The sequence below is a fragment of the Myotis daubentonii genome, chromosome 4 (genome assembly GCF_963259705.1).
Source record: "Myotis daubentonii chromosome 4, mMyoDau2.1, whole genome shotgun sequence".
Taxonomy (NCBI): domain Eukaryota; kingdom Metazoa; phylum Chordata; class Mammalia; order Chiroptera; family Vespertilionidae; genus Myotis; species Myotis daubentonii.
Genome location: NC_081843.1, coordinates 42312398 through 42340289, shown reverse-complemented (window position 1 = coordinate 42340289; position 27892 = coordinate 42312398). Strand labels below are relative to the sequence as shown.

Sequence of the window (27892 nt, the reverse complement as noted above, 5' to 3'; positions counted from 1 at the left end):
CCATGACGTTGCAAATGGTAAGAGTTCCTTCCTTTTTACAGCAGCATAGTATTCCATCGTGTAGATGTACCACAGTTTTCTAATCCATTCATCTACTGATGGGCACTTAGGCTGTTTCCAGATCTTAGCTATGGTGAATTGTGCTGACGAGGAACTGTATTAAAGGGTCGCAGCATTAGGAAGGTTGAGAACCACTGGCGTAATCCCTTCACCTGTTTCATCCAGATCCTCTGTCCCCCTACCCTCTGACAGTGGTCAGTCTGTTTTCAGTATCTATGAGACTGTTTCTGTTTTTTTACTTTTTTTTATTTTGTTCATTAGATTCCACATATAAGTGAAATTACATGGTATTTCGTCTTTCTTTGGCTGGCTTATTTAATTTAGTGTAATACCCTCTAGTTTCATTTATCCTGTCACAAAGGTAAGATTTCCTTATTTTATAGCTGTGTAGTATTCCATTGTATAAATGTATCACAGCTTTTTATCTACTCGTCTACTGGCGGGTACTTGACCTGCTTCCAAATCTTGTCTATTGTAAATAGTGCTACAATGAACATAGGGCTGCATATCTTTTTTCAAATCAATGTTTCTGGTTTCTTTGGATATATTTCCAGAACTGGGATCACTGGGTCAAAAGGCAGTTCCATTTTTAATTTTTTGAGGAAACTCCATACTCTCTTCCGCAGTGGCTGCACCTGTTTGCTTTCCCACCAAGAGTGCATGAGGGTTCCCTTTCCTCCACATCCTCGCCAGCACTTGTTTGTTGATTTATTGATGATAGCCATTCTGACAGGTGTGAGATGATATCTCATTGTGGTTTTCATTTGTATTTCTCTACTGATTAGTGGTGTTACGCATACTGTCATGTTTCTTCGCCATTTGTATGTCCACTTTGGAGAAGTGTCTGTTCAGGTCCTTTACCCGTTTTTTATTTGGATTGTTTGTTTTTTTGGTATTGAGTTGTATAAGTTCTTTATATATTTTGGACATTAACCCCTTATCAGATGTATTATTGGTGAATATGTTCTTCCATTCAGTGGCTTGTCTTTTAATTTTGTTCATGGTTTCTTTTGTCATGGGAAAACTTTTTAATTTGTTGTAGCCCCATTGGTTTATTTCTTGGAGCAATATTTTTTTCTGCTATAGCTCCTTGGGCAAGGGAAACAAAAGAAAAAAATATTGTTTTTTAATTGTTTCAAGTGGGAGTTAAATCTGCTCTCAGTTACTCCATCTTGGCCAGAAGGGAAATCACCCTGCCCTCATCTTAACTTTAAAAAAAGAATTTTTTTTAAATAGGAATGAAAACAAATAGTCCTTGTCTACACACTCCCAGTACGAAATTCCAGAGGCAGCCACATTCAACTCCCGTACACTTTTATTCCCTTCAGATTTTGTACCTGCCCCTGCCTCTCTGTTTAGGGAGGCCTCTCTGACACCCTGTCTTTAAGGGCACCCTTGTCCAGCTCTGTCCAGTTACCCTGCGTTGTTCTTCACAGCTCTTCTCATTTCTTGACATCACCAGGTCTGCTCATACTTTCACAGTCGGCCTCCCTCACTAATAGGACACTCTCCCACCTGCTTTGTTCCCTGCTGAATACCCAGAGCCAAGAGCAACGCCCTGCAGATGGTAGGCCCTCAGGAAGTAGCTGTTAAAGACAAGGATGAATGCCAGGTACTGTGCCTGGAGCTTTCCACACACCGGTAGTGCTGCCCCCACATAGAGGCAGAGGACAACTCAGGGTTTTCCAGGAGAGCAGAGCAGGAGAAGGGTGTCCAGGCAGCAGAGACAACATGGGTCAGAGCTCTTAAAAACAAACAAAACAAACAAACAAACATAAAAACTAGCTGGTTACAGCATCGGCCTGCAGACTGAAGGGTCCTGAGTTTGATTCCAGTCAAGGGCACATGCCTGGGTTGCGGGCTCGATCCCCAGTAGGGGGCATGCAGGAGGCAGCCGATCAATGATTCTCTGTCATCATTGATATTTCTATCTCTCTCTCCCTCTCCCTTCCTCTCTGAAATTACTATCTATCTATCTATCTAGCCATATATATATATATATATATATATATATATATATATATATATATATATATATATATTTATTTTAAAGTCTGGTATGGAATTCAGGGAAATGAGATTTATTAAATTGACTCTATTTCTTGCTTCACATTGTCATGGAAATTCTTATTAACCTGCCTCCTTTCTAAGATGTTCTCCCAGAATTAAAAAAAAAATGGAAGGGGGGAACAGTATCAAATTATTATGCATTTTTGAAATAGCAACATAATTAAAATATTAGAATTAAAATTTCTCAACTCCTGTGTACACCCACCCCCACCTCCACCACGTGAATTTAGTGATTGTGAAAAGTAACTGTGGAACTTGGTAATGGAACCATCTGGTCGATAGAAGGATGACATCCTATGAGGCAGCCGCTGTGTCATGCGTCTTATCTGGCCTCCAAGAAGGGGCACCTGGAGGGGTGACCTAGTGGGTTGAACCTTCCCAAGTCGCCCACTTTCTCCTTCTCTGGGTTCTGCAACAAACCTGCCAATTAAGGTGGTGGTGTTTGTGTTGAAACCTCAAGTCACTGGACTCGGAACATAACTTCATTTATCTCATGCAGCTCCGCAGATGGAAACGACTCTCATTGCTCCCACATTGTCCTGATTTAAATCTGGGACCTGACGCTAGAGAGGAGGCTCTGCATCCTGTTACCCAGGCCCCGCGTTGAAGCTGCGCTTCTTTTGTTTGTGTTTCTCAGGGAGTTTTCTTCATTCTATTCCTGGCAGGGTCTTTGAAGAAGGACAGTTTTCTCTAGTGAGTTAGTAAACAGTTATTTTTGAAAAATAATGTAGGGATATCTGAGCATTTGAAGCATATGTGTATGTTTTTAGAAGAAAGTATTTTCACAAATTCACCAAAGGAAAGTACTTTTAGGGTGATTACTTAGAAAAACACAAATGTTAGACTAAAATATTGATTAAGTAGGTAAAAATGTACCTCATTTAAGTAGGTGTTGTTTTTTAACTGAGTCATGCAACTCAAGATTTTGTTTCTGATTTGAAGAAGCACAAAAACACAAACACATTTTGTTTGATGAGATAATTTTTGGCTTTCCATAAAAAAGTCGTATTTACACATAAGGCAGAAATATAGAGCTAAAGGGGTCTGGGTTAATAATGACAGTATGTGAACTTGTATGTCTAATTATTTTTAAGGCTAAGGTAAGCTTGCTTTTACCACTATTCTCTTTCATGTGACCTCAACTTTCGTTTTTTTCCAGAAGGGCAATTGGAACAGGAAATTAGGCTTACTAAGTAATTGAACAATATTCCCTCATCCCCGTGTTGACAAACACTGGCTCACAAAACAGGAGCCAATGACAAAGTCTTGAAATAGCAGAGCACCTTCTCTGCACGTCCTGCCCAGCATCCTCCCCCCACCTCAACATTGTGTTTTCATGAGCATTTCACACCACTGCGCATCCCTGGTTCCAGTCTTGACCCACTGACCTGAGAATCAAGAAAATGTCATGTTGGTGCCTACTAATTAGTGCGCACAGAGAGCCTTTGCATCTGGCCTTTCAACCTTCCCGAGGTGGGAGCACAAGCTGTCACCCGTGTCACGCAGGGAAAATGAACCTTTACCACGAGCTCTCTCTGTTTTGCAAACAGCAGAATAACTCCAGCTGAGACTAGAGATGAATATGCCGGTTAGGAAGAAATTAACCTAAAATGCACTACCGTTTGCATGATTGTCTCATCCGTGACACAGCACCGCCAGTGAAACACCCAGGATAGCATGTTGCGGGTCTGCGATTCTTACCAGACTCTCGCTGTGGTATCACACTTTTATTTCAATACCATCATCTGCATTTGGTGAAATAATTTTAAGGAAGGAACATCCTCTGGTTAAAATGTTAAGGTGCATTTTAAGGCATTTAAGTTTCTGTTGTTTCTAGACATGTTTGTGGGGATACTGCAGTTTGTTAGTGAGCATTTGGCTCGAGGGCTCATTAATCAGTGCTGTTGGGCCAAGGGTCTCCTGGGCCTTCTGGGTTTTGGGGGATCAGCTACTGTAATTAAAGGGATGAAATATATCATGGTCACAAACTTACCACATCAGACAATTGAGGGTTTCAAACTGGTAGAATTAATCTTTTTTTTTTCCTTAGGTGTTTAAGATAGAAGTGCTAATGAACGGAAGAAAACATTTTGTTGAGAAAAGGTACAGCGAATTTCATGCCTTGCACAAAAAGGTAATTCCGCCCCCCTCCCCCCCCCTTTTCTCTGTGTGGCAGGTGGTATAACGTTAGGACTGCTTTTGGGGTTCCTAAGAGCATTAAGAGTTTTTGGAACAGTATGATATCCTTTATCATGAAGTAAATTTCATTTGAAAATACATGACTTAGTCCTTTCAGGTGTGCTTTCCGAGTGGGTGGGTTTTCTGATAAGATCTTGTACATGAGCAGATGTGAGACGGCAAGCTGTTCGCAGTGTGCTGTGCCAGGGATGGTAGGTTCAGAAAGAATAAAATTCAGACCCTATTTTAGCCATGAAATATACTTAATGGGCCTTACAAAAGGGAAAGAAGAAAAGCAAAAGACTATTTTATTTTATAGGGAGAAATTTATTAAAATCAACTTATACTTGCATATACCCAGAAAAGACACCTGCCACATGTGTGTAAGGACTGTTTGGGAAACTTGTGAAAGAGGCTCACTGCCTTTTGTTGAATTGGAAAGGCCACAGAATAGGACTGGCATTTCATTAAAAGTCTGAGGTAAAAGAAACAAAAATGTAAAAGGAATAGCTGAGTTTTGGGAGAAATGATCAGTAAAGAGTGGAAGAGTGAATACTTTCTTATTTTATACCAAAATGTAATGTTTTGCAGATTATAGGTTATCATTGGGGTGCTGAAATTACTTTATTAGTAGAAATACCTCATGAAATTGACCAGAAAATCACTGTATATGAGTTATTGCAATTATACTACTTTTCTTTCATGCATGCATATTTACATGCATGTATATATGAATATATATAAACACACATATGCACACATATGTAAAATGTATGGCATAATTTAATTTCCTCACTTTTGCCACTTAGATAAGAAGTTAGGTGGGAAGATTTTAAGAAAGAGTCTATTCCTTTAATTTCATTAAACACGTCTTAAATTCCCTGGGATATGGCAGAGCATAAATGATGTGATAATGTGCTTACTCTGTTTTAAAAGTTCTTTAGCATTTTTTATAATTAAATTTTCCCACTTTTTTTTAAAAGGAGAATACCAGGTAGAGTCTTTTTTTTTTTTTTTTGAGACTAGGGTCTTGAGTGGAAACTTTAATAGGATATTCTGGAGAAATGAGTGAAACTGTTTCCTTTAACCAGTTAACTGCCACGATATTTTGAATTTAATTAAAAAAGGTCCTCCGCTTGCGTCTATAGAAGCTTACGGCGTACAAATAGTTAAAGAGGAGCTCTCAGTTACCTGTACACCCTTCTATTAGGATTCAATCACATTTAATTCCCCAATTAAAATTGTGTTACATCCAAGTTTACTTCCAAAAGCAACAGCACAGGTGAGCACAGGTTCAGGCCTGGTGTTGCCAGCTGACTTCACAAAAGCTTCAACCCAGAGGCAAGAGAAACAAACTTGGAGTGTGGGTTTCACGTCCTTCTCAAGAAATTCCGTTTTGTTTACTGTTTTTCGAGGAAACAGATTCTAGAGAGATTTCCACTGGGTAAATCCTGCAATAAGTCCTTACAGTGAGATGAAAATCAGAGCTCCGTCCCCAGCCCAGCTCTGATGACCAGGCAGCCTGTCACTGTGAGCCTCCTTCCTAACCTCCCTGGTCAGTGCCCAGGTGCCAGGATCCCGACACAGCCCCGCTGTCCCCAGAAGATAACTCGGGGACCAGCTCCACTCGAGGCACAGCCGGGTGGCTGCCGGCTAGGCCCGCCCAAGCAGAGGCTGCCCACACTTCCTAGAGCGGAGGGTCGCTCACCCTCTTCTCTTCTCTAATACAGTTTATTTTCTTCTGCAGAAGAGGACCCTCTCCCAGGGATTGTAGGCAGTTCTTAGATACGCAAAGACAGGAAAAAAACACCCAGATTTTCTAGGGCTTCTCTCAATTTCTACAATCCTGTTAATAATTTTAGCTATTCTTATATCAGCAGGCCTAGTAGAGTTAAGAGAATAGGAATTCTCAGATCTCTCAAGTTTGCATGTTTCTAGCAGCTTTGTTAAAACATCCTCACAAGGACACAGAGGGAAAAAATAGCTTTTTGGAGCAGAATTTTAGTTGGGAGACTCTCTAATCGTATTTACTACCGAGCAGAAAGCAGCCGCTGGAAGGCTCCTTTACTTGCTCCATTGTATTTGTAGGAGATTTGGCAAAAGGGTAACTATGAAAGTACAGATAATGGTAGGGTGTAAAAACAAGTCTGTAATCTTGACTGTAAAATTGTGTTAAGAAGGATTGAAATGGGCAAAAAATTAGAATATACAAGCTTTACTGATATTGCTGCCAGATTACGTAACTTTATCCTTTTGTTAGAATTTTGGTACCCCAGTTTCCGTATTTGAATTTTGTGATGTGCTTTTAATGTTATGTTTTTACATTAAGTGTTTTCCCTTTAAATGTAGTTAAATTTATTGTCATTTAAATTTTTTTAAAAAAATATTCAACTATTTCTGCAGTGGATGCAATTTGCTCTCTTGCCAGTGTCCTGATTTTTCTTACACTTTACGGTGTATCTATCACATGTTAAAAAAAGTGTTTAGCCAATGACTCCAAGTTAATTCTAAAACAATATGGGAGCTATTAACAAGTGCTGTGCATTTGTATAATAATAGATGCATGGCTCTTCTCCATGTACCACAAACACACAAAAATGCCTCCTGGCTTATTGTCAGGCTAATTTTGATGCAAAAAGTCATTGCCCATTTGACAGTTCATCTGGTTGGCTGAAGAAAGTTCTTAATGATTATTATTTCTTCCAAACGTTTGTAATTGTCAATATTAAAATATGAAAATATCCTAATCATTTACATTTTTCTTAGGATTTCTTTTGAACTTTTTTGAAAAATTCAGGAGGTTTTGGTTTTTGTTTTCCTATGTGCATAATTTTCTTCCTCTCAAGTAATTAGGTTTACAAAGCTAGATCTTGCAGAAAATATGGGGGTTGGAGAAATAAACCAGTTACCCACACATATTCCTACTATCCCAATAGGATTCCTATTTTCCTTCTTTTCTTGCGTTTTTTAGTAAAACAAACACTGCTGTGCTCACCATGGCCCCACGTGGTGGTATCGATGGTGTAGAATGCAGAGTGCTGGCTCCAGAAGCAGATGTTCCCCAGCCGGCCTTTACCTTCCCTCACTCATCAAGTCCTTGGAACAAGTCACATGATCGTTCAGTGCCTCAGGTTCCCCATTTTTAGTATGGGACTAATTAGAGTACTAACTTCATTGACTTGTTTTACAGACTAAATGATAACATGCATATTGCACGGTAAACTTCCAATAATTGATAGCCTTCATTGCATATAATCCCCGCCCCCCCATATTCAAGAGTGTGTCCCTGAGCTAAATTACTAAGGAAGCGTTTTCTGTCAAAGAGTATGGCTATGTTTGCAGCTGCTGATATATATTGCCAAATTACTTTCTTCCAAAATGGTCTAGCGGATTTATAATACAAGCAGCAAGTGTGAAGGTAGCACAGCATCTAATCAGCTTTGAATATTACCTCCCCAAATGATATTTGTTTATTTAGCAAGCAATCTTTGTTGCCCTGTTGCTGTTGTAATTGGTATTTCTTAAGTTTGTTTATGATTCTAGGCCTTCTTTTTGGAATTCTATTTACTTGCTTTCCCATTTATCTGCAGGGGTCTCAGTTGTTTTTGCTCGTTAGTTTGTGTGGCCTGTTAATAAAATATTAGCCATTTGCTGAAAGTATTTTTCACCAGGGACCTTTTTATTTTGGCTGTGATATTTATCTTAATTTACAAGTGATTTAAATTTTTATGTTGTCTAATATGTCAATTTTTACCCCTTCCGATTTTAAGTAAGATTCGTTGTTTCTTCCAGAGCGATGATGAGTATTTGACTTCATTTCCTTTTAGTTTTTCTTGATTGGTGTTTTTCACAGTGTGAACTTTGGATCACCTGAATCAGAGCAGTGTTTACTGAAGGGCCGATCCCTGGGTATCGCCCAGACTCGCTGAATCAGCCTTTGTGATGGAGCCCAGTAACCTGCATGTTAAACCAGCCTTCCAGATAATCCTCATGCCTATCAACGTTTGAGAATTCCTCTGGAGTGGTTATATTTTTAGAGGTTTCTCTTAGACACAACCCTCGCACCCTCCCTCCATCACAGCACGGAAGCCACAAAGTTTGAAACCTTGGCGGTCTTTTGTAACTTTCTCTTACCTTCCATATCCAGAGTGTCCTTAAGTCCTATTGGTTCGTTCTTCCACATTTCCGTTGTATGCACCATTTCATTTTTCACTTATACACTTACCATCCTAAAACAGAATCTTACTACTTTATGTGAGTATTTCTTTAACTGTGTTTGATCCTTGTCTTCTTATTCATTCTTTGCTGCAGATCAGTTTTTCTAAAACACTGTCTTCATCTTCATTCTTTGGTTCAAATATATTGAAGTGGGTCTGTGTTGTCTCCTAAATCATGGACAATAAGTCTTAAGGCCAATAATCTTCAACCCTGTGTTAGTGCCCTGTTACTGCTGTAATAAATCATCACAGACTTTGCTTTAAAACATACATTTATTATCTTACTCTAAGGGTGTCAGCAGGGCTACATTCCTTCCGGAAGCTCTAGGGGAGAATCATTGTCCTTGCCTTCCCAACGTCTAGAGCAGCGGTTCTTAACCTTCTGGCCCTTTAAATACAGTTCCTCATGTTGTGACCTAACCATAAAATTATTTTCGTTGCTACTTCATAACTGTAATGTTGCTACTTTTATGAATCGTAATGTAAATATCTGATATACAGGATGATCTTAGGCGACCCCTATGAAAGGGTCGTTCGACCGCCAAAGGGGTCACGACCCACAGGTTGAGAACCACTGGTCTAGAGGCTGCCCGCATTCCTTGGCTCCTGGCCCCTTCTCCATCTTCAAAGCCAGCACTATCATCAATCCAACGTCTGCCTCCATCATCACATCTCCTGTCTCTTACTTGAGACTTCTGCCTCCCATTGAGATGACATTGGACCCACCTGGGTATCCAGGCCAATCTTCCATGCGAAATGCGTGCTGTACTCACATCCACGGAGCGCCTTTTGCCGGGAAGGTAATGCATGCACAGGTTCCACGTATTCGGACAGAGACATCTTTGGGGGGGCCGTTCCTTTATTTACCACAAGCCCCTTGGCCAGCCTTGCTTCTCTCTGCTTCGCCTATGAAAACATCACCGGCAGGCCCCTTCCCCTGTGTGTGAACGTCACCGTTTCCTGTCTGCCCTGCCGGACGTCCTCCCCTCTGTGTTCGCATGTATTCACACCGAACTCAAACCTCTCAGGTTCTCCTTCTTCCCTGTGAGTTTCTTCTATTCCCTAGTCTCTTTGTCCGTAGACTCCTTTCTGTTTAGAATAAAGATTTCTACTTAAATTAAAAATATATCAGAGATGATTAAAACTTTGTCGTCCCCAAGTTTTTCTAGCTAGAAGATACATTTTTTAAAGGCAGGGCTCACCCTGACTGGTTAGACACAGTTGGTCTGAGCATCATCCTGTGCACCAAAACGTGTGGGTTTAATTCCTGGTCAGGGCGCATACCAAGTTGCGGGTTCCATCCCTGGTTGGGGGAGTATGGAAGGCAACTGATTGATGTTTCTGTCTCATGTCGATGTTTCTCTCTCTCTCTCTCTCTCTCTCTCTCTCTCCCTCTCCCTCTCTCTTTCTCTCCCCTCCCTTCCTCTCTCTAAGATCAAGAAAAATAAATAAATAATAAAATAAAATTATTTTAAATAAACAAATAAAATGAAAGTAGGACCCATGTCTTATCTTTTGTATCTTCCTCACCTCCTATTAGTGTTGGGCACATGTTAGGCATTAAGTAAGTATTTGGCAAATGGGATATTGGAGAACATCACCGCGCATATTTATGTCTTACGGGAGGAATATTTTATTGACAAGAACAGTTTTTATTGTGGGAGTTTAGTTCACTGCAACTTTAATTCCAGGGTACACTTGTGCTTCCTCTAGCTCTGCTAGTCAAGATGGGAAGACACCACCACCACACTGAAACCAAACAAACCCCTACCCTAGTCTTTTCGTTCATGTTTAGCATAATATTCTTAAAAAATAAAAGTTACAGGGTGCTGTCCCGGTAGCCCAGCCCCGGCTGCGAGGGCAGCATGAGCCGTAACCCTGTAGGTGCTTTTTCCATGTCCCACAACTCCCGCTCAGGCCCCACCACCACAGCCAGTGCCTCCCCACTTCCCAGGTGGGCCTTGAAGACAGCGTCTCCTCCCTAGGTCCATAGCCCGGGTGCAGAGAGAAAACCCTTCGCAAGCTCTGAGCAGATTTCACTTGCCTTTCAACGGTTTCCTGTCATTCGCAGCCACCCTTTTATTCACAGGGGCTTCGGGGAAACACAGTGCTGGTTCGCTCCTGGATTAACTCTCCTCATTCCTGTTATTGTCTGCCTTTGGCTCGAGTGAAATATTGCATCCTCATATTTCATTTAATGGAGGACATATTTCAGAAGAACCAAAAAACTGCCATCTGGGGTTAAACCGGAACGCAGCATGGTGTGTAGTATCTCTAAAGGGAACCCTGAGGATATAGAGGTGACAAGATGGAGTAAAAGATTGAATTTGACCCCAAATGTCCCTCATTCTTTCCTTAACTTTATTTTTCTTTTCACATTCTCCTTTGTGTGCTTGGGGAAGCTATTTCTGCTCCTTCTGTGGAAAAATGGGTACTGCAGTCAGTGCATATGCGGCGGGTCTGTGCAGAGCAAGTTCTGTGGAAACTCTTGGAACACTGCAGGCGGGGAAGGGGTGGTCACGCAGGCGAAGGGGGCTGTGCTTGTGGTATCGGGGAATCTGCTGGCTCTCTGCGGGGATCAGGAAGGCCGGCGCGGGCCGCAGCGTGGCCCGGACAGTTCATCATCGCCAGGAGCGGCAGGGGGTTATTTATCTTGTAAGCGGCTGAGCCCTACTGGAAGCAGATCGTCTCAGGTTTGTCTCTCCTCATCTAGAGCAATTCATTACTCAACTGCAAATGCTGTCACAGCCCCCAGCAGCTGAGATGATCGGCTTTCTCAGTACCCCTGACATAAAGAAAAAGAAAAAAATGCGTTCAGTGCTCTATCTTCACGATTAAAAAAAGAGGAGACAGATAATGGAGCTGATTTTCTCTTCTGCAATACAAGAAATACTGTGCTTCATGAGTTAAAGGGACTTTATGTTTACATTGAAACCTACTAAGCTGATTTCCACAGAATAACAGCATTTTTCTTCTCTTGTTTTTGTTTGAGAAATACCTCAAATAGTGTAGAGACGTGGTATGCATTCTCTGACAAGCAAAAATTCCTTTCCTCCTCCTCTCTTTCTCTCTCCTCAATATTGGAGCAGTCTCCATCGATACATAGCATGTATCTGCCATTCAACAAAATAAAACTTGCCTTTGACCCCATGCGTCCCTCCCTTGTTCACCCCCTTGCTCTCCTTCTCTCTTAGTATCATTTCTTGAAAGAGGGGCCTACCCTCTGGCTTCCCATCTTTTTACCCAGAGTTTTTGACTTTCCAGCATCAACCGCACAGTCTGATCATGCCCCTTCCAGGAATGTTATCCTGACTCAGCGTACTGTTCGACCCCTCCCTCCTCACCACTTGCCCTGCTCCTCTCCCCTGCCCCTCAGAGCTGGATGTCTCCTGCTCACGTGGGATTCGATTTGGCTGCAGGTGACTCTAGAGACAAAATAATGGTGATGCTAACAGACACACCTTTATTTTTCTCTCACATAAAGCCTGGGGCTGGCGGGGCAGTTTCATGATCATCAGGGACCCAGGCTCTGTGGCTTTGCCGTTCTCAATAGGAGGCGTCCACCTCATGGTTGACAGTAACTGCTCCAGGTCTAGCCATTACATGGGCAGTTCAGCCAATAAGAAGGAGTGGAAAGGAGAGTCCTTCCCTTTAAGACCACTTCCTGAAGGCTACACATACATGTCTATGTACCTGCCTTTGACCAGAATCCAGTCAGAGGGCCACACCTAGCTTCAAGGGAGATTGGGAAATGTGTTCTTTATTCTGTGTGGTCATCTACCCAGCTGAAAATCTTGAGCTCTGTTCTGTAGAAGAGAGGGACAGTGGGTTGGGGGAGAGAACTAGTGTTCTGTGCCACTTATCCAAACCTGACATCCTGCCACCAACAGGCAGGTCACCCAAAAATGACTGCCAAGTGAGGTAGTCATTTTAAGTCATTTTAAGTCTCAAACCTTAAAACAGTGAAAGTCTTGGAGCCATTCTGATCACCTCTGCTTTCCACACACTCCCGCAGCCTTCCCCTTCTCTCACCCAGAGCCAGGACATAGTTCAACTCACCATCATCTCTTGCCTAGACTAATGCAGGAGCTTCTGACGGGTCTCCTTGCTTTGACTCCAGCCCCCTCATAGTCCATCTTGCTGGTAGAATCTCACATGGTCTCTTAGAGTAAAAATTGCAGTCGGTCATTCCCTTCCTCAAGAAATTCCATTTGCTTCCCATTTAAAATAATAGGCAAATTCCCGCCTTGGCCTCCAAGGCCCTACAGGGTCTGAGGCTGCCCCTCTCTGAACCTGTCTTCTCCTTTCTGTGTGTTGAACACCAGGCTTGGTCCTCCCTTCCCATTGCTCTGTCTTTGCCATAACATTCCTTCTCCAGCTCCTTACCTGGCTCCCTCGCAGCATGAATCAGGTCACAGACAGTCCCACCTCACACAGGCCTTTCCCAGCTGCCCCCAGCACACACACTCTGCTGTTATTCTCGGCCCTCACCCTGTTTAGTAACTTGTTTATTTCTTATTGTCTGTCTCCTGGTATGTAAGCCCCATAAAGGCAGGACTGTCTCTAGCACTGGAATCACACCTGAAAGTGGAGTGTCTTCTGTTGCATGACCTTCAGGGAATCTTTGCTTTCCCTGGGAATTATTCTTATTTTTAAATGTTTTTAATATAAAATTTTTATTTATTTAGAGAGAAAGGAAGTGGGAGAGAGAGATAGAAACATCAATGATGAGAATCATTGATTGGCTGTCTCCTGCATGCCCCCTACTGGGGATCATGCCCGCAACTTGGGTATATCCCCTTGACCGGAATCGAACCCGGGACCCTTCAGTCGGCTGGCTGACGCTCTACCCACTGAACCAACCCAGCTAGGGCTATTTTTAAATGTTTTTATTGGTTTTTAGAGAGAGAAGAAGGGAGAGGGACAGAGAAATAGAAACATTGATGAGAGGGGAACATCATTGATCAGCTGCCTCCTGCATGCCCCCTACTGGAGATTGAGCCCACAACCCGGGCATGTGCCCAGACCAGGAATTGAACCTATGACCCCAGGGTTCCTTGGTCAATGTTCAACCCCTGAGCCACACCAACCAGGAATTATTTTTTTTAGTAGACAAAAGAATAATGTATTTTACCCTAAAATGTATCCATTCTCTCCATACTATCTACTGCATGAAATCAACCGTTTTCCGGGAGGCTCCTCTCTCCAAGCCCTCTGACCCTTTGCCCCAACATAGACTGGTGGTTCTCTAGGCCGCTGTGCTCAGCTGTCCTTGGAGTTCCCTTCCCCACACTGACGGGGCAGAGCTCTAAGGCCAAATCCTATTTTTCCTCTTTCTTGTGTTTATCCTCAGTTTTCTAGAATTACATGCTCAACTTTATGTAAAAGGAGACATGGAAGGTACATTTTTTGAGTCCTTGAAGGTCTCTCACACCTGATTAATGGTGCGGCTGGTTCCAGAAATCCATTTTCAAATTAGATCTCTGAAGCATTCATTGTCTAGCATTCACTGCTACTGATATAAGTCAGTTGCCAATGCAGTTCTACTTTCTTTGTTTACCACCTGATCTTTTCTGTTTTCTGTATGTCCTTGATATTCGGAAATTTCAACAGATAAATGTTAGTAAGTGTGGGTCTGTTTTTATGTATTATGCTTGCACTCAATGGATTCTTAATCTGAAGGCATACATAAGTCATAAAAATTTTATTCTTTGAGGAGTTTTTCTTATTCTTTATGGGAGGCTTATTAATTTTATATTAAGTCTCCTGGATTAATTCTATGTGTTTTATCTTTTCACCTACCTTTTCTCTCATTTTGTTTATGCTATAGTACTTTGAGAGACTTTTATATTCTACCTCTTTTAATTTTTTTTATTTCTCTACTAGAGGCCCAGTGCATGAATTCATGCATGGGTGGGGTCCAGCCCACCCACCCCAATGTGGACCTGCGGCGGGGAGGGGCTGAGGGGCAGTTGGCCAGCCAGTCCTGCCCCCAATCAGGGTGTTGGGGGCCAATCGGGGGCCCAGCCAACTGTGGGGAGGGCCCGATCAGGGCCTGGATCAGGCTGGTTGGCTGCTACAGTGCGCGTCATAGCCACTGGTCATTCTGGTCGTTTTGCCGTTCCAGTCACTGGACTTTTATATATATAGATCATGGTTTTTAATTCCCAATGCCTGTTTCTTATTCCCTGAATCATTCTTTTTCATAGCAGCCTATTCTTGTTTCATAGAAGCAATATTTTCTTATATCCCTGAAAATACTAGTCAAAATTTTAAAGATCTCTTCTGCTATTTGATTTATATAGTTTCCTTTGGGATTAGTTGTCTCATTTGTTTGTCTTGTCTTTTCGCTTTTATAGTGCTGCTTTGTGATGAAAATGATCCCAGAGTACCCATCCAATGAGACTATTTGTCTGGTCCTTCTGTAGAGTATGTCTGCTAAAGGACCTCATCATCGGGAATGAGGGGAGAGAGCCAGCTATTAGGCTGGGGACCCCATGAAAGCCATTATGTCTAGAATGGCTAAACCCTCATTCAACCCAAACACTTCTTTCATTTTCCTTAGGGACATTGACCCTTTTTTAATGGGGTGTAGTGTGTGTGCCAGGGATAAAACCAGGCTGCTAGTCACTCTGCTGTGGTGGGGGTAGAGTGCCTTTACAGGCTATGGCATGGTCTAATCCAGGGGTGGGCAAACTTTTTGACTCGAGGGCCACAATGGGTTCTTAAACTGGACCGGAGGGCCGGAACAAAAGCATGGATGGAGTGTTTGTGTGAACTAATATAAATTCAAAGTAAACATCATTACATAAAAGGGTACGGTCTTTTTTTTCAATAGTTTTATTCATTTCAAACGGGCTGGATCCGGCCCGCTGGCCGTAGTTTGCCCACGGCTGGCTAATCCCTCTTCTTATGCCAGTCTTGAGCACAGAGCCTCTCAGTGCTGCTAAGAAGATTGGAGTCCGCACCCATTGTCATCCCCTTCCTGAGGGGGTCTGGGCTGGGCCTTCCTCTGCTCTGTTTTCTTCCTTGGCATGCTCCTGCTTTCTGTCTTTTAGAAAACCATTAATCTCACAAGGTGATGACCTCTTTCTCCCTGCCCTATTCTATTCATTGTTCTGTGCCCTATTCCCTTTGGCTTTCTTCCTTTTCTTTTTTTAATGTCTACCAGGATTAAATCCAAGTACATAAAACAAAAAGCCCAAATACCAGTAACCTTACAAAGAAGGTGGGAAGGGGTTCATTTTTTCCTTTAACAAAAAACAAGTTTGGAGGTGGCCGGTGGGGGCTGTGTGGCAGCTCCAGGAGGCTGCCAGGTGCATGGCTCCTTCTTTCTTTCCGCTCAATCATCTGGAACATCTGGCTTCCACCTTCAGAGTTGCCTCATGGTGGCAGATGGTCGTGACAGCTCCAGCCATCACGGTCACATTTTATTAGGCAGGAAGAAGGTGAAAGGGGGTTAGGATAGAAAGTGCAAGCCAGCTGATGTTGCTCCATGTTTGAAGAGTTTTTGTGGAAAGCCCTCCTCAGTGACTTCTGATTACCTTTGGCTTCCACTCTCTGCAAGGAAACTTGGAAATTTTAGCTTCTTAGCTAAATTTAGAAGACTACGTTATTATTCCCAATAATGTAGTTCTGTTGGTGAGGAGGATAAGAAGAACAGATTTTGGGTTCCAGCCCGCACTTTCACACTGTCATTGTAATAGCACTTCAGGTGTGGAGGGAGGAGGTAAACAGGCTCAGCACCAGACAGACTGATCTTCGCATTTCCCAAGGCCCCTTCTTTTGCATCAGTGCAACAAAGTTTAGCCCAGAATGGTGAGTGGTGAATATATGCTAATATATGGGAAGAATTTTGTATTACAGTATTAGCTTCTGGGATTTAACTGTGCATTTTTTAAGAGATTATTATGCTGTTTCTTTGCGTGTGTAGTAAAGGAGCAATCTCAGTAGGTTTTCCAAGTTCTTGATTAGAATATTCAAATTCATTCCATTTGGGGGGCAGAGTATTAGTTTCCTATTGCTGCTGTAACATGTTAACACAACTTTAGTGGCTTAAGCAACACAGATTTGTAGCCTTATACTTCTCGAGGTCAGAAGTCCAAAATGAGTTTCACTGAGCTAAAACCAAGGTGTCATAGGCTCTAAGAGAGAACCCATTCCTTTCCCCTTTCCAGCTTCTAGAGGTTGCCTGGGCTCATGACCCTCCCTCCATCATCAAAGCACGCCACTTCCAATCTCTCTGTCACTGTGACCCTCCTTGAGCCCAACTGGATAATTACACTGAGCCCAACTGGATGATCTAGCATAATTTCTCATTGTGAATTCCTAATTTAATCAAATATTCAAAGTACCTTGATATGTAAGGTAATATTCACAGTTTAGAATGTGGATATGGTAGGATACACCTGACACAGGGTTTTCTAACTCAACTTCCAATATAATTATTTTTCATTTATATGTTTCCTTAAAACTGCTGACCTGAAAGGCTTAGCTGAGAGCCATCATTCAGTTGTCATGAACAGAATTTGGACCTAATACTTAGGAATGTTTGAAGGAACAGCTTCTGTTTTTTTAGTTTATCCTATCAAATAAAAGAGAAAAATGGTAATTGGCGTATGACGATACCCTTTTCATTGGCTAATCAGGGCTATATGCAAATTAACTGCCAACTAAGATTGGCAGTTAACTGCCAACAAGATGGCGGCTAATTTGCATATGTAGGCACAATGCAGGGAGGCGAAAGGGAAAGCAGGAAGAAGCCCCCTGCCACTGACAGTGATCGGAAACCCAGGGGGAGCTAAGAGCTGCCCCCCAGCCATGATCGGAGAATCAGGCGCCTTTTCCGCCCTGGCCAGTGATAGCAGGAAGTAGGGGTGGAGCCAGCGATGGGAGCTGGGCACGGTTGAAGCTGGCAGTCCCAGGAGCTAGGGGTCCCTTGCCTCGGCCTAAAGCGAAGCCCATGATCACGGGGCCGCTGCAGCTGCGGGTCCCCGCTGCCCGAGCCAGACGCCTCAGCCAGAGGCATTAGGCCTGGGCAGGGGTGGAGCCTGCAACGTGGGGAGCTGGGGGTCCCCTGCCCAGGCTTGACACCTCTGCCGGAGGCCTCAGGCCTGGTCAAGGGGCCGATCCGGTGATTGGTGATCGGAGGGTGATGAGGGTCAACTCCTCTGGCCGAGGCATCAGGCCTGGGTGGGGGGTGGAGCCGGGGATTGGGGGGATATGATGGTCCCCTTGCCCAGGCCTGAAGCCTGGGTCAGAGGCGTCAGGCTTGGGCGGGGGGTGGAGCCAGCGATCAGAGGGAGATGGGGGTCCCCTGCCCAGGCATGATTCCTGGGCCAGAGGCCTCAGGCCTGGGCGGGGGCCAGAGCCAGTGATCAGGGGGAGATGGGGGTCCCCTGTCCAAGCCTGACACCTCTGGCGGAGGCGTCAGGCCTGGGCAAGGGGCCGATCAGGCTATCGGAGGGTGATGGGGGTCTACGCCTCTGGCCGAGGCATCAGGCCTGGGCTGGGGGCAGAACCAGTGATGGGGGGAAATGAGCGTCCTCTGAGGCGTCAGGCCTGGGCAAGGGGCCGATCCTGCGATTGGAGGGTGATGGGGGTCAACGCCTGAGGGCTCCCAGTATGTGAGAGGGGGCAGGCTGGGCTGAGGGACACTCCCCTCACACACACACACACACACACACACACACACACACACACACACACCCAGTGCACGAATTTCATGCACCGGGCCCCTAGTTCTATTATAAAACTCTCCAAATGATTGATCTAGCTCAGATGGCGTTTTAGGGTATGATGATCATAAACAATGGCATTTTGTTTTGCTTTTTTATATGAAAAATATGTAGAAAGACTTTCCATCAGAAAAGCACTTCATGAAACCAAAATTTCATTGTACTAATTGATTTTGGAAATTATAAACTTTTTTACTTTCTTTATAATTAATGGACTGAACTTTTAATTTTTTAGAAAACAATAATTCCAGTTTAAAATACAGACGATGTACAACAATAGCAACGACTACCAAAAACACAAAATTTTTATCCTGAACTCTAAACATTTAGGACCGCTAAGAATTTTTTGACTGATTTTCAGTGTTATCATATTTGACTCTTTCTTTTTATTGGAGATAACAGTTCACTTTTCTTATTGGCTCCCCCCTAATAATGTCTTCATAATTAAGATACATTTCCTGTACTTTTTGTTTGTTTCTGTCTTTATAGCTCAAGAAATGTATTAAAACGCCAGAAATCCCTTCAAAACACGTGAGGAACTGGGTCCCAAAAGTGTTGGAACAACGACGACAAGGCTTGGAAACGTATTTACAGGTAAGATGTGTTTAGATGCTCAATGACTATAGCATAGTTTAAATAGCCATTTATCTCAGTATTTTTTTCTCAGAACTTATGGGTGAGATGCAAAATACATGAAGCAACCAAACCATCTAGATTAAAATAATGTTTAAAATTATAGCTGTGTTGTTGGTTGGTTCTTTTAGCTTAAATTGGGTTCTATTTAAAATTGGTTATCTGGATCAGGGAAGTGAAAATTTAGTATAAAGGTAAAAACTGATGTTGAAAGGGCCTGTTTGTTTTTATAATTCAGCTCTACGAATAACTTTGTTTTCTTTTTTTTTGTTTCCCCCTCCAAGTTGTATTGCTTTCTTGTAGCCTGTCTTGCCTTGAGGTTTAGGGTGTTTGGGAGATGGTAAGAGGAACTGAATTTCATGGTCGGGCTGGCAAGTCCATCTATGGGATCAAATTGAGAATGAGTGTATAAAATTTGCCTCTGATGAAGTGCCAGCTTCTTTGAAAATTAGCATTTATGTTTTAAAAAGAATACAGTAGGATGCTCTTTCCTGCAGCTGGGTTACAAATAGAACTACCTAAATTAGATGAACAAAAGTATTCCCTTTCTGCCAAGTGACAGAAAAAGCAAAAGGAAAGTGTCCGCTTTTCCAGGATCTAAAAGATAAAGACTGGAGGGCTCAGGTGAATGTTCAGTGTAGTTATCACTGTCCAAAGAACTCTGCACAGGGCACGTGCTGAGATGAGGTTGGGGGAAGGGGCAGCGTGTGGAAGCCTTGTGGTCAGGCAGGTCACCTGAGTCCACTTTAGAGGCTGACACATGAGAATGACTGAGATGGTGTGAGATGGGGGGTCGGGCGTCTCAGCTCTCAAAAAGAAAAAGTTGGACTTCACCTCAGTTATGAATTTACCATGATGATCTATCTATCCATCTCTAGGAGATGTTACAGCAAAGAAATCGGCAGCCCTGCCTGAATTTTCCATTGATATCTTCCTAACCCCATTACATGGATCTTGGTGTGGATTCTGTGTACGAACGAGGGCAGCTATAGGCTGTGTTAAGCCAGCATACTATTTTTTCTACAGAACTTTTCTTTAAAAAAAAAAAAATATATATATTTTTTTATTGATTTCAGAGAAGAAAGGCGAGGGAGAGAGAGATAGAAACATCAATGATGAGAGAGAATCATTAATTGGCTGCATCCTGCACACCCTGTACTGGGGATCCAGCCGCAACTCGGGCATTTGCCCGGGAATCGAACCGTCACCTCCTGGTTCATAGTGGTTCGATGCCCAACCACTGAGCAACACTGGCCAGTCTCTCAGAACTTTTCTGAGTGGTTTTGCCTGGACAACTGGTGATTGGAAGCTGAGGAGAGGCTGTCACTAAAGGCTTGGTGATAAATTCAGGGGCCTCTCTCCCTGCAGGAAGACGCTGAGCCCTTTCCTGGCCTCCTGCCGTCTTCCTGGTCTTTACACTGCCCAGAGGAAAGCTGGCAGCTGGCAGCCCTGAGAACATCTGAGGGGGCCTCTCTTTACTGTTTTTGCTCTTTTGCTTTTGAACATGGTGGTCAGTCCCTTGGCTGCCTCTCCCTGGGAGTGGGAGATGAAAGGAAATGGGGACCACAAATGACAGGAAAGTGTGTGGCCGTGGGCTTTGAGAGTCTGTATGTGGAGCTGAAAGTCGTTCAGAGCTTCGGGCAACACTGTAGAGCAAAACCAAAACAAAACAAAACAAAAAACTTAAAAAATGAGATGTTAGACATTGTATGCAAAGGGTAAAATGCATGTTCTGTATAATTAGATGGTATGGGTAAACATTGCATTCTTATTTGTAAAGCAGATTTTCCACAGATACTGTATATCTTCAAGCTTTAGTTCTGAAGAAAGCTTTACTCTATTCCCTCCCATTGTATTTGACACATGACTTCCATTACTACTCAGTGTAAACATTTTAAGTTGTTTGTACTTGGAATATAAATATGCGGGTAAAATCATCTGGCACAGAGAGGAGTTTACAGTGACACTCAAATTGAGCTTAGAACTTTCTAGTGTCAGAACGAGGCTGGAAAGATGTGGTTGAAGGACGGAGAGGCCTTGTTTCCTGTTGTGCACTTAATATTCAGTTTGTTGTGTGTGTGAAGTCCCTGGGGAGTTCAAGGGCGCTTCCTCTCCCTTTCGCACCTGACTCTGTTTGCAGGCATTGGGAGCTGGATGGAAGGTGGAAGGATGAGTGGGAGTGCTTACCAATCCCAAGTGAACTAAAAACCCTGGCTTAGGTGTCTTTTCACCATAACTTTTGGTATTTAAGTCTAAATAAATAAATAGTATTCAAAACTAGAAAAAAGAAAGAAGACTTGTTACTGCTCACCTGTATAACTCCAGTTAGAATCCCACTCACCTTGGCAGGCGCCGTCCTGCAGCCAACCCACCTGGGCATGAACTGGCTAGGAAGGCCCTCTTCTGGTCCATAAACCTGAGAAAGCATTAACTCCAATGCCACACCATTTCCATCTCCCAGGGAACACAGGCATTATCTAATCCAGCTTGCCTTCTGCCCTTTGGTTATGGTCATGATAATCTCTCTGGCTTCAGTCCCCCCCCCCCCCTAAAACGGGCAGATTAACTCTTGAGAGAGCCAGAGAAAACAGTTCTTGCTCCTCTTGTCCAAGGAGCAGTTTGGTCCATGGCTGAACACAAGACACACATTTCCGAAGGTGGAGCGCATTTCCAAAGATGCTCTTTTATTTTAGAGATGGAGAAACTAAGGTCAGTGGTGTAAAGAAACTTGCTTCACTTCCTGGAGTATATTAGAGATGGGACTGGAATTCTAGTTTCTTAGCTCCTAGTGTAGGTTCTTTGCATTATACATTGCGGATTTTCCAAGTCTGAGAAGATTTTTCAGCCTTGACATATAATTTTACTTAGGGAAATAATAATAATAATAATAAATAATGGAAAAGACCTTCTAACCATCAACTGTCACAATGTAATTGACTAATATATGCCCCAGCTCTCTTGATAGATCAAGAGATTAGTGATTCTTTCAATCTATAACTTGAATATTTAGAATCCTGTGAGAAATATGAGTATGTGTCTGTTTGCTGTGTTAAATCATTTACATAGAAGTAAAAGTCTTAAGAATAATTTAATTGGGGTTTCTCAAACTGATTTGACCATCAAACATGTTTTATATAATAGTTTTATCTCCTCATTTGAGATGACTTCCCATCTTTCCTGAGAGCCAACTAAAATAAAAGTATGAAAACTTAAGAAGGAATAAATCCCGACAGTTAAGTAGTAGATGGGCAGGGGAAAGAGAAGATAATCAAAGGAAGAAAAATTTTTAACAACTTTCTGTAAGATGGAAATTCCTAGACGTGTGTGAGTGGATGCAACAGAAAGCAGAAAGCAGCGGTCTAAACTCAGTTGTGGGAACATGTGCTAGAGGTGGGAGGCAGCCTGCCCATGGCTGTGGTGAAGAGCTGCTTAGAATCAGCAGGTAAAGGAGAGGCCAAGGTGAGCAGTGAAACTGAAAACAACTGGTTCATTCAGGGTATTTATGGGACAGGTGCCCAGGCTACTTACACGGTGTAGACTATAGGCAGCCTGATGTTTATGACCAGGCAAAAAAAATTGTATGACTTTTCCCCTAAAAACAAAAAAATATAACAAAATATTAAGCAGAATGGCTGAGGAGAGCTAAAGCTTCTCACGTGGATATTGGGGCGCCCAAGTCGACAACCCCCAAGGAAAAGTCTGCCCGACTGCGTGCTGCACCCACACTGCCTTTCCACGTGGCAGGAGGCGTGTGGCGAGCGCCGCTGCTAACACACCAGCCGAGGAAACCCACCCAAGCCACCCAGGCCGCTTTCTCCAGTGAGATCGATAACCAGGATCGCCAGGCACTTGCCGAAAACGAGTAGCATGAACAAAAAGACCAACATGAACTAAAGCACTGGCTCTTCATCAAAGATCATTCAGGACACAAAATATACCTTAAAGATTGATTTAACAAATAGAGAGTTTCACAAAGGTATTACATCTAAACGATGACATAGGATATGGTGTCAAAGGAAAAATCAAGAACACACACGAGTTCTTAGAATTAGTTGTGTTATCCAGCTGAAAACATTCAGTAGCTGCTCTCACTAGTTGGGATGCTGTTCTGTAAAGTACAGACACAAAAACTCTCCAACACAAGGACATAGAGGACTGGTCTAATTTCTCCTTTCTAGAGTTCCAGAAGAAGAAGAAGAAGAAGAAGAAGAAGAAAAAAAAAAGAGGGGAAAATACAAAAGTAGGGAAGGGAATAATCAAAGGAACAATAGTTGAAAATTCCCGTAAGCTGGAGGATATGAACCTTTGGATAGAAAAGGCGATTCAAGGGCAGGGCACAAAGAAGGACAGAAATGCTCTAATGCCCAGACACTGGCAAGATTTCATTACATCGGAGATGAAGATTCATAATCTTTCTGAAAAGAAAAAAATAAATGGAGGGTGAGCTTGAGGTTTAGTCATGGCTCCATTTGTTTATTTGAGGCTGATTTAATGGGCAGGTCCCCTCTCTGTTCTGTAGTAGCAAATTACAAGCTGGCATGATTTTTTTAGTCAAAGATTTTTGACGGGAATTTTGCATACATCAGTTCCGTTTGTTGCAGTTACATGAACTTTCTCTTTCTGAGAAAGGCACGCATGTCTATGTCTCTACCTTGAGAACAAGCTGTTTATATTTCCACCTTTTTCTTGAGGAGTGAGCGATAATTAAACGTACGTGGAGCGTGGGGAACTACACAGAAGCAGTTTACAGAAACCACAACAAAGGATCATCTAAGCTACTATAAATCCTTAAAAAATTGTTTGAAGAAAACAATTCCACAGCTGGGCTGAGGCCGGTTTGTTATACAGTAGATGCAAGGTGCTATCTTCAGAAGAGCCTGTTATCTGACTAGCCTCCCCTCACTCAATCTTCAAATTATACAAAATGTTCCACTGGGTCAGTAATCTGCACTGGATCAAAGAGTATTATGTTTTTAACTTTTCCAGCAGCACATTGAAGCATTTATTAAAATTGGCCATGTGTGCTTCAAAATGTATATACTGTAAGTGCAGTGTGCTGTATACAACCACATCAAGTTTGTTAAGCATGCTATTCAAATCTCCTGTATTTTAGCCACTTTATCTATAAAAAGAAAGGTGTGTTAAAATTTCCCACTTACATTTTCATGATTACTCATATAATTAGGCCTAGTTCAACATCTGAGCTTCCTATTAATCCCTCTATTTCTGAGATTTTGTTTCTTTTCTTGCCCACTTTTGAATTGGTGGCACATCCCCCCCTGCCCTCCTCATTTTTTTCTTTCCATTTCTTCTTTTTTGTTAATTTATATTGTTGTTTTAAGGCCCTGTTCTTTTTTTTTTTTTCCCTCAGACTGTTTTCTCTCCATTGGTCAGATTAATTTCTGTTGTTTTGTCTTTCAGTTCACTGATTCTTTCCTCTGTTTCTTCCATTCTGCTGTTATTTTGGTATGGTATTTTCAGTTCTAAAATTCCTGTTTAATTCTTCTTTATAGCTTTTATGTCTTTGCTGATACTTTATATTTCATTCCTTTGTTGAGATTTTTCTTTTGTTTCAAATCTTTTCATATTTACTCATGAGAACATTTTTATCATGGCTGCGTTAAAATCATTGTCAGATTATTCTAACATCCTTGTCATCTCGGCATTGGCATCTATTGGTTGTCTTTTTCATTCAGTTCGATATCTTCTTAGAATTAGTGTACTGAATGATTCTGATTGAATCCTAGACATTTGTGCATTATGTTATGAGACTCTGGATCTTATTTAAACCTTGTGTTTTAGCTGTTTTCTCTGATACTGTTCAGTCTGGAGAAGGTAGGGGATGGGGCACTCCACCTCATTTCTGCCAGGTGAAGGTAGAAGATCAGATTCTCCACGTGGCCTTCCCTGACGCTTGGGGGAGGGAGTTGTAGTCTCCACTGACTGCAAGGGAGGGGCACATTACTGACTCCTTACTTGGCCTCCTCTGATACCACCCTGGCACCGGGTGCCTCATACACCCACGTGAGTATTTCCACTCTAGGTCTAGGCTTTCTGCTAGACCTTTCTTAGCATGGCTGGAGGTGGCCACAGTTTCTTCTGTGGTGTTTGGCAGAAGTAGGGTGGTCAGTAGTTTTGTGTTTTGCTAGGCTGTCTCTTATATGATCCTTTTCCTAAAGGAAACAGGCTTTTATTGGGACTTGGCTACATCTGTTGGCATTTCCTGGTTGCCAGCTTTTTCTGCTCCAAGTTCAGATACATGAGGCAGAACTAAAATCCAGGAAAGATAAAACTCACCACTATGTCATTCCTCAGGTCTTCTTTCTTCTGTTAGCCTTTTATAATCTTATGTCTGCTTCATATATAAGGTCCAGGGGTTTTAGTTGTATTTAGCAGGAGGAATAAGAAAAAGTACATCTAACCCATCTTATTGGAAGTGGAAATTTATCCATTGACTTTTAAATTTTAATATTATGCTTTCTTGTTTCTAAGAATTCTATTTGATTTTTTTTTTTCTTATCTGCCTACATGTTCTTTGGTCATATTTTCAAGCCTCTGTTTTATCTCTTTAAACACATTGACTCTCACTTTCCCAGAAAAAAAAAAGGTAACCCATTAACCATCTGAATCCAGTGAACCATTTTTAGTTTCCTGTCATTTTAAGATTTTTAATAATTTACAGAAATTCAAACAAAGCGAGTGAAAGACACCTTTATTAGAATTTTGATTAGAATTTCAATATAGCAAAGTCAAAATCTTAGTCCACATTTTCCTGGTTTTTAAATGGGCAACATCCTTTGAACAGTTACTGATCATCATCTGCCATGCATTAACCTAAAACTTAAACCATCTTTTTTATTTTATTTTTTTTATTGCTTAAAGTATTACAAAGGGTATTACATATGTGTCCATTTTTCCCCCCAGCCCTAGACAGTCCCCTAGCCTCCCCTATCCCCCAGTGTCTTATGTCCATTGGTTATGCTTATATGCATGCATACAAGTCCTTTAGTTGATCTCTTACCCCCCTACCTCCTGCCCCCCAACCCTCCCCGGCCTTCCCGCTGCAGTTTGACAATCTGTTTGAGGCAGCTCTGCCTCTGTATCTATTATTGTTCAAAAGTTTATAATGGTCTCTATTATCCATGAATGAGTGAGATCATGTGGTATTTTTCCTTCATTGACTGGCTTATTTCACTTAGCATAATGCTCTCCAGTTCCATCCATGCCGTTGCAAATGGTAAGAGTTCCTTCCTTTTTAGAGCAGCATAGTATTCCATCGTGTAGATGTACCACAGTTTTCTAATCCATTCATCTACTGATGGGCACTTAGGCTGTTTCCAGATCTTAGCTATGGTGAATTGTGCTGCTATGAACATAGGGGTGCATATATCCTTTCTGATTGTTGTTTCTGGTTTCTTGGGATATATTCCTAGAAGTGGGATCACAGGGTCAAATGGGAGTTCCATTTTCAGTTTTTTAAGGAAACTCCATACTGTCTTCCATAGTGGCTGCACCAGTCTGCATTCCCACCAGCAGTGCACAAGTGTTCCTTTTTCTCCACATCCTCTGCACAGCAAAAGAAACCATCAACTAAACCATCTTATAAGGACTGATTACAGATATTAAATACACTTCTCATGAGTTCTAGCTTATCATTGCTTGTGGTTCTTTTTTTTGGACATGCATTGATAAAATCCAATACTTTGGGAAGCCTGATGGTTAATAGTTTTTTGAAGAAACAGTGACTAATATCTTTGCTGCATAATTGCAAAATGTTTTCATTTTTAGATTTGCAAACACCAAACAGAATGACTAAATCAGTGAGTTTTTTAAATGTATACATTATCTGTTTCTTTCCAGTCACCTTTCTATTTGCTTTTGTCAAGTAAAGCAAAGCATTTATCGAATAAATTTTGGTGCACAAACATCATAAAAAGTAAAAAAATACTGTTCCATGTTCTTTTAGCAAAATAAAATGGTCCAACTTCTTGATGCAAACTAACATATGGTAAAATTCTTCCTGTTCAATGAGCAGCTCCAAGAGAATAAATACCACATTTCCCTTTTCCGCTTTGAGAAAATTCATGTATGATATCATCTGAATTCTCATGATAGGTTTTACCTATGCAGCCAACCTTGCTGTATGTACATTATGGAAGCCACTAGTCACATGTGGCTAATGAACATTTGAAATGTAGTTAGTCTGAATCAACATGTTCTAATAATGTAAAAATTACACAGTTTTCAAAACCATAGAACAAAAAAGAATGGAAAATATCTCTAATTTTTATAATGATTATATGTGAAATAATATTTTATATATATTGAGTTAAAATACATGTTGATTCTTTTTACTTTTTTAATGTGGCTACTGAAACGTTTAAATGTTAAATTTACATTAAACATTATGACAAAATACTGTGTATACGTGAGACTACCCCAAAGACATTAATATAGGTTACAACCTGTGAAGGTGTTTCTCATTCTCCCTTCCCCAGGGGATATACCCTTCAGTGGCTTTATTCGGAGCTCGCCTCTTAGGGTTCACAGCTTACCCATGGGTCAGAGCCAGCTTTGGTTCTTGCTTATCGATCAGGATTTCTGTTGATATTCCATTTAAGGCTGCTTTAGATTCCTTATTTCTTACCACCTCAGTGATGCATTTTAAAAATTACATATATAGGGTGTCCCAAAAAATGTAGACACACACTTGGAGTAATTATAAAGCCAGTGTTTATTGAAATACATTTCATTTTCAAAATGGAGCTATCACCTGTTAAAGTGTGTATATACATTACAGGGGACACCCTGTACTTGACATTTTCAGGACCTCAAGGATTCTTTTCAAAGAAAAGCTTAGCCCTAGTGAGTGCTCAAGTGCTAAGTCACTTTTCTCAGTTGTCCAGCTTTCACCAGCATCTGCAATGGGGGCATCTCTGAGCAATGACATATATGCTTTCCTAGAATACATTATTCAAACATGGCAAGTTTTTGAAA

The 27892-nt window shown here is 41.9% G+C and overlaps 1 protein-coding gene across 10 annotated transcripts in view; it reads left to right on the top strand.

Moving 5' to 3' along the window:
- The window catches only part of SNX24 (sorting nexin 24), a 133891-nt gene that overhangs the window by 64957 nt on the left and 41042 nt on the right, over positions 1–27892 (top strand). For 7 of the 10 annotated variants that reach the window (XR_009452586.1, XR_009452587.1, XM_059693773.1 and 4 more), the window contains 2 exons: positions 4181–4264; positions 18752–18856. Coding sequence is in view for 8 of the 10 variants with exons in the window: in XM_059693773.1 (XP_059549756.1) it covers positions 4181–4264; positions 18752–18856 (189 nt within the window). In the remaining 2 variants the exon portion in view is untranslated. Of the gene's footprint in view, positions 1–1522; positions 1673–4180; positions 4265–18751; positions 18857–27892 lie in introns of all 10 variants that reach the window. The other 3 variants (XM_059693780.1, XM_059693774.1, XM_059693777.1) reach the window with 3 other exon arrangements.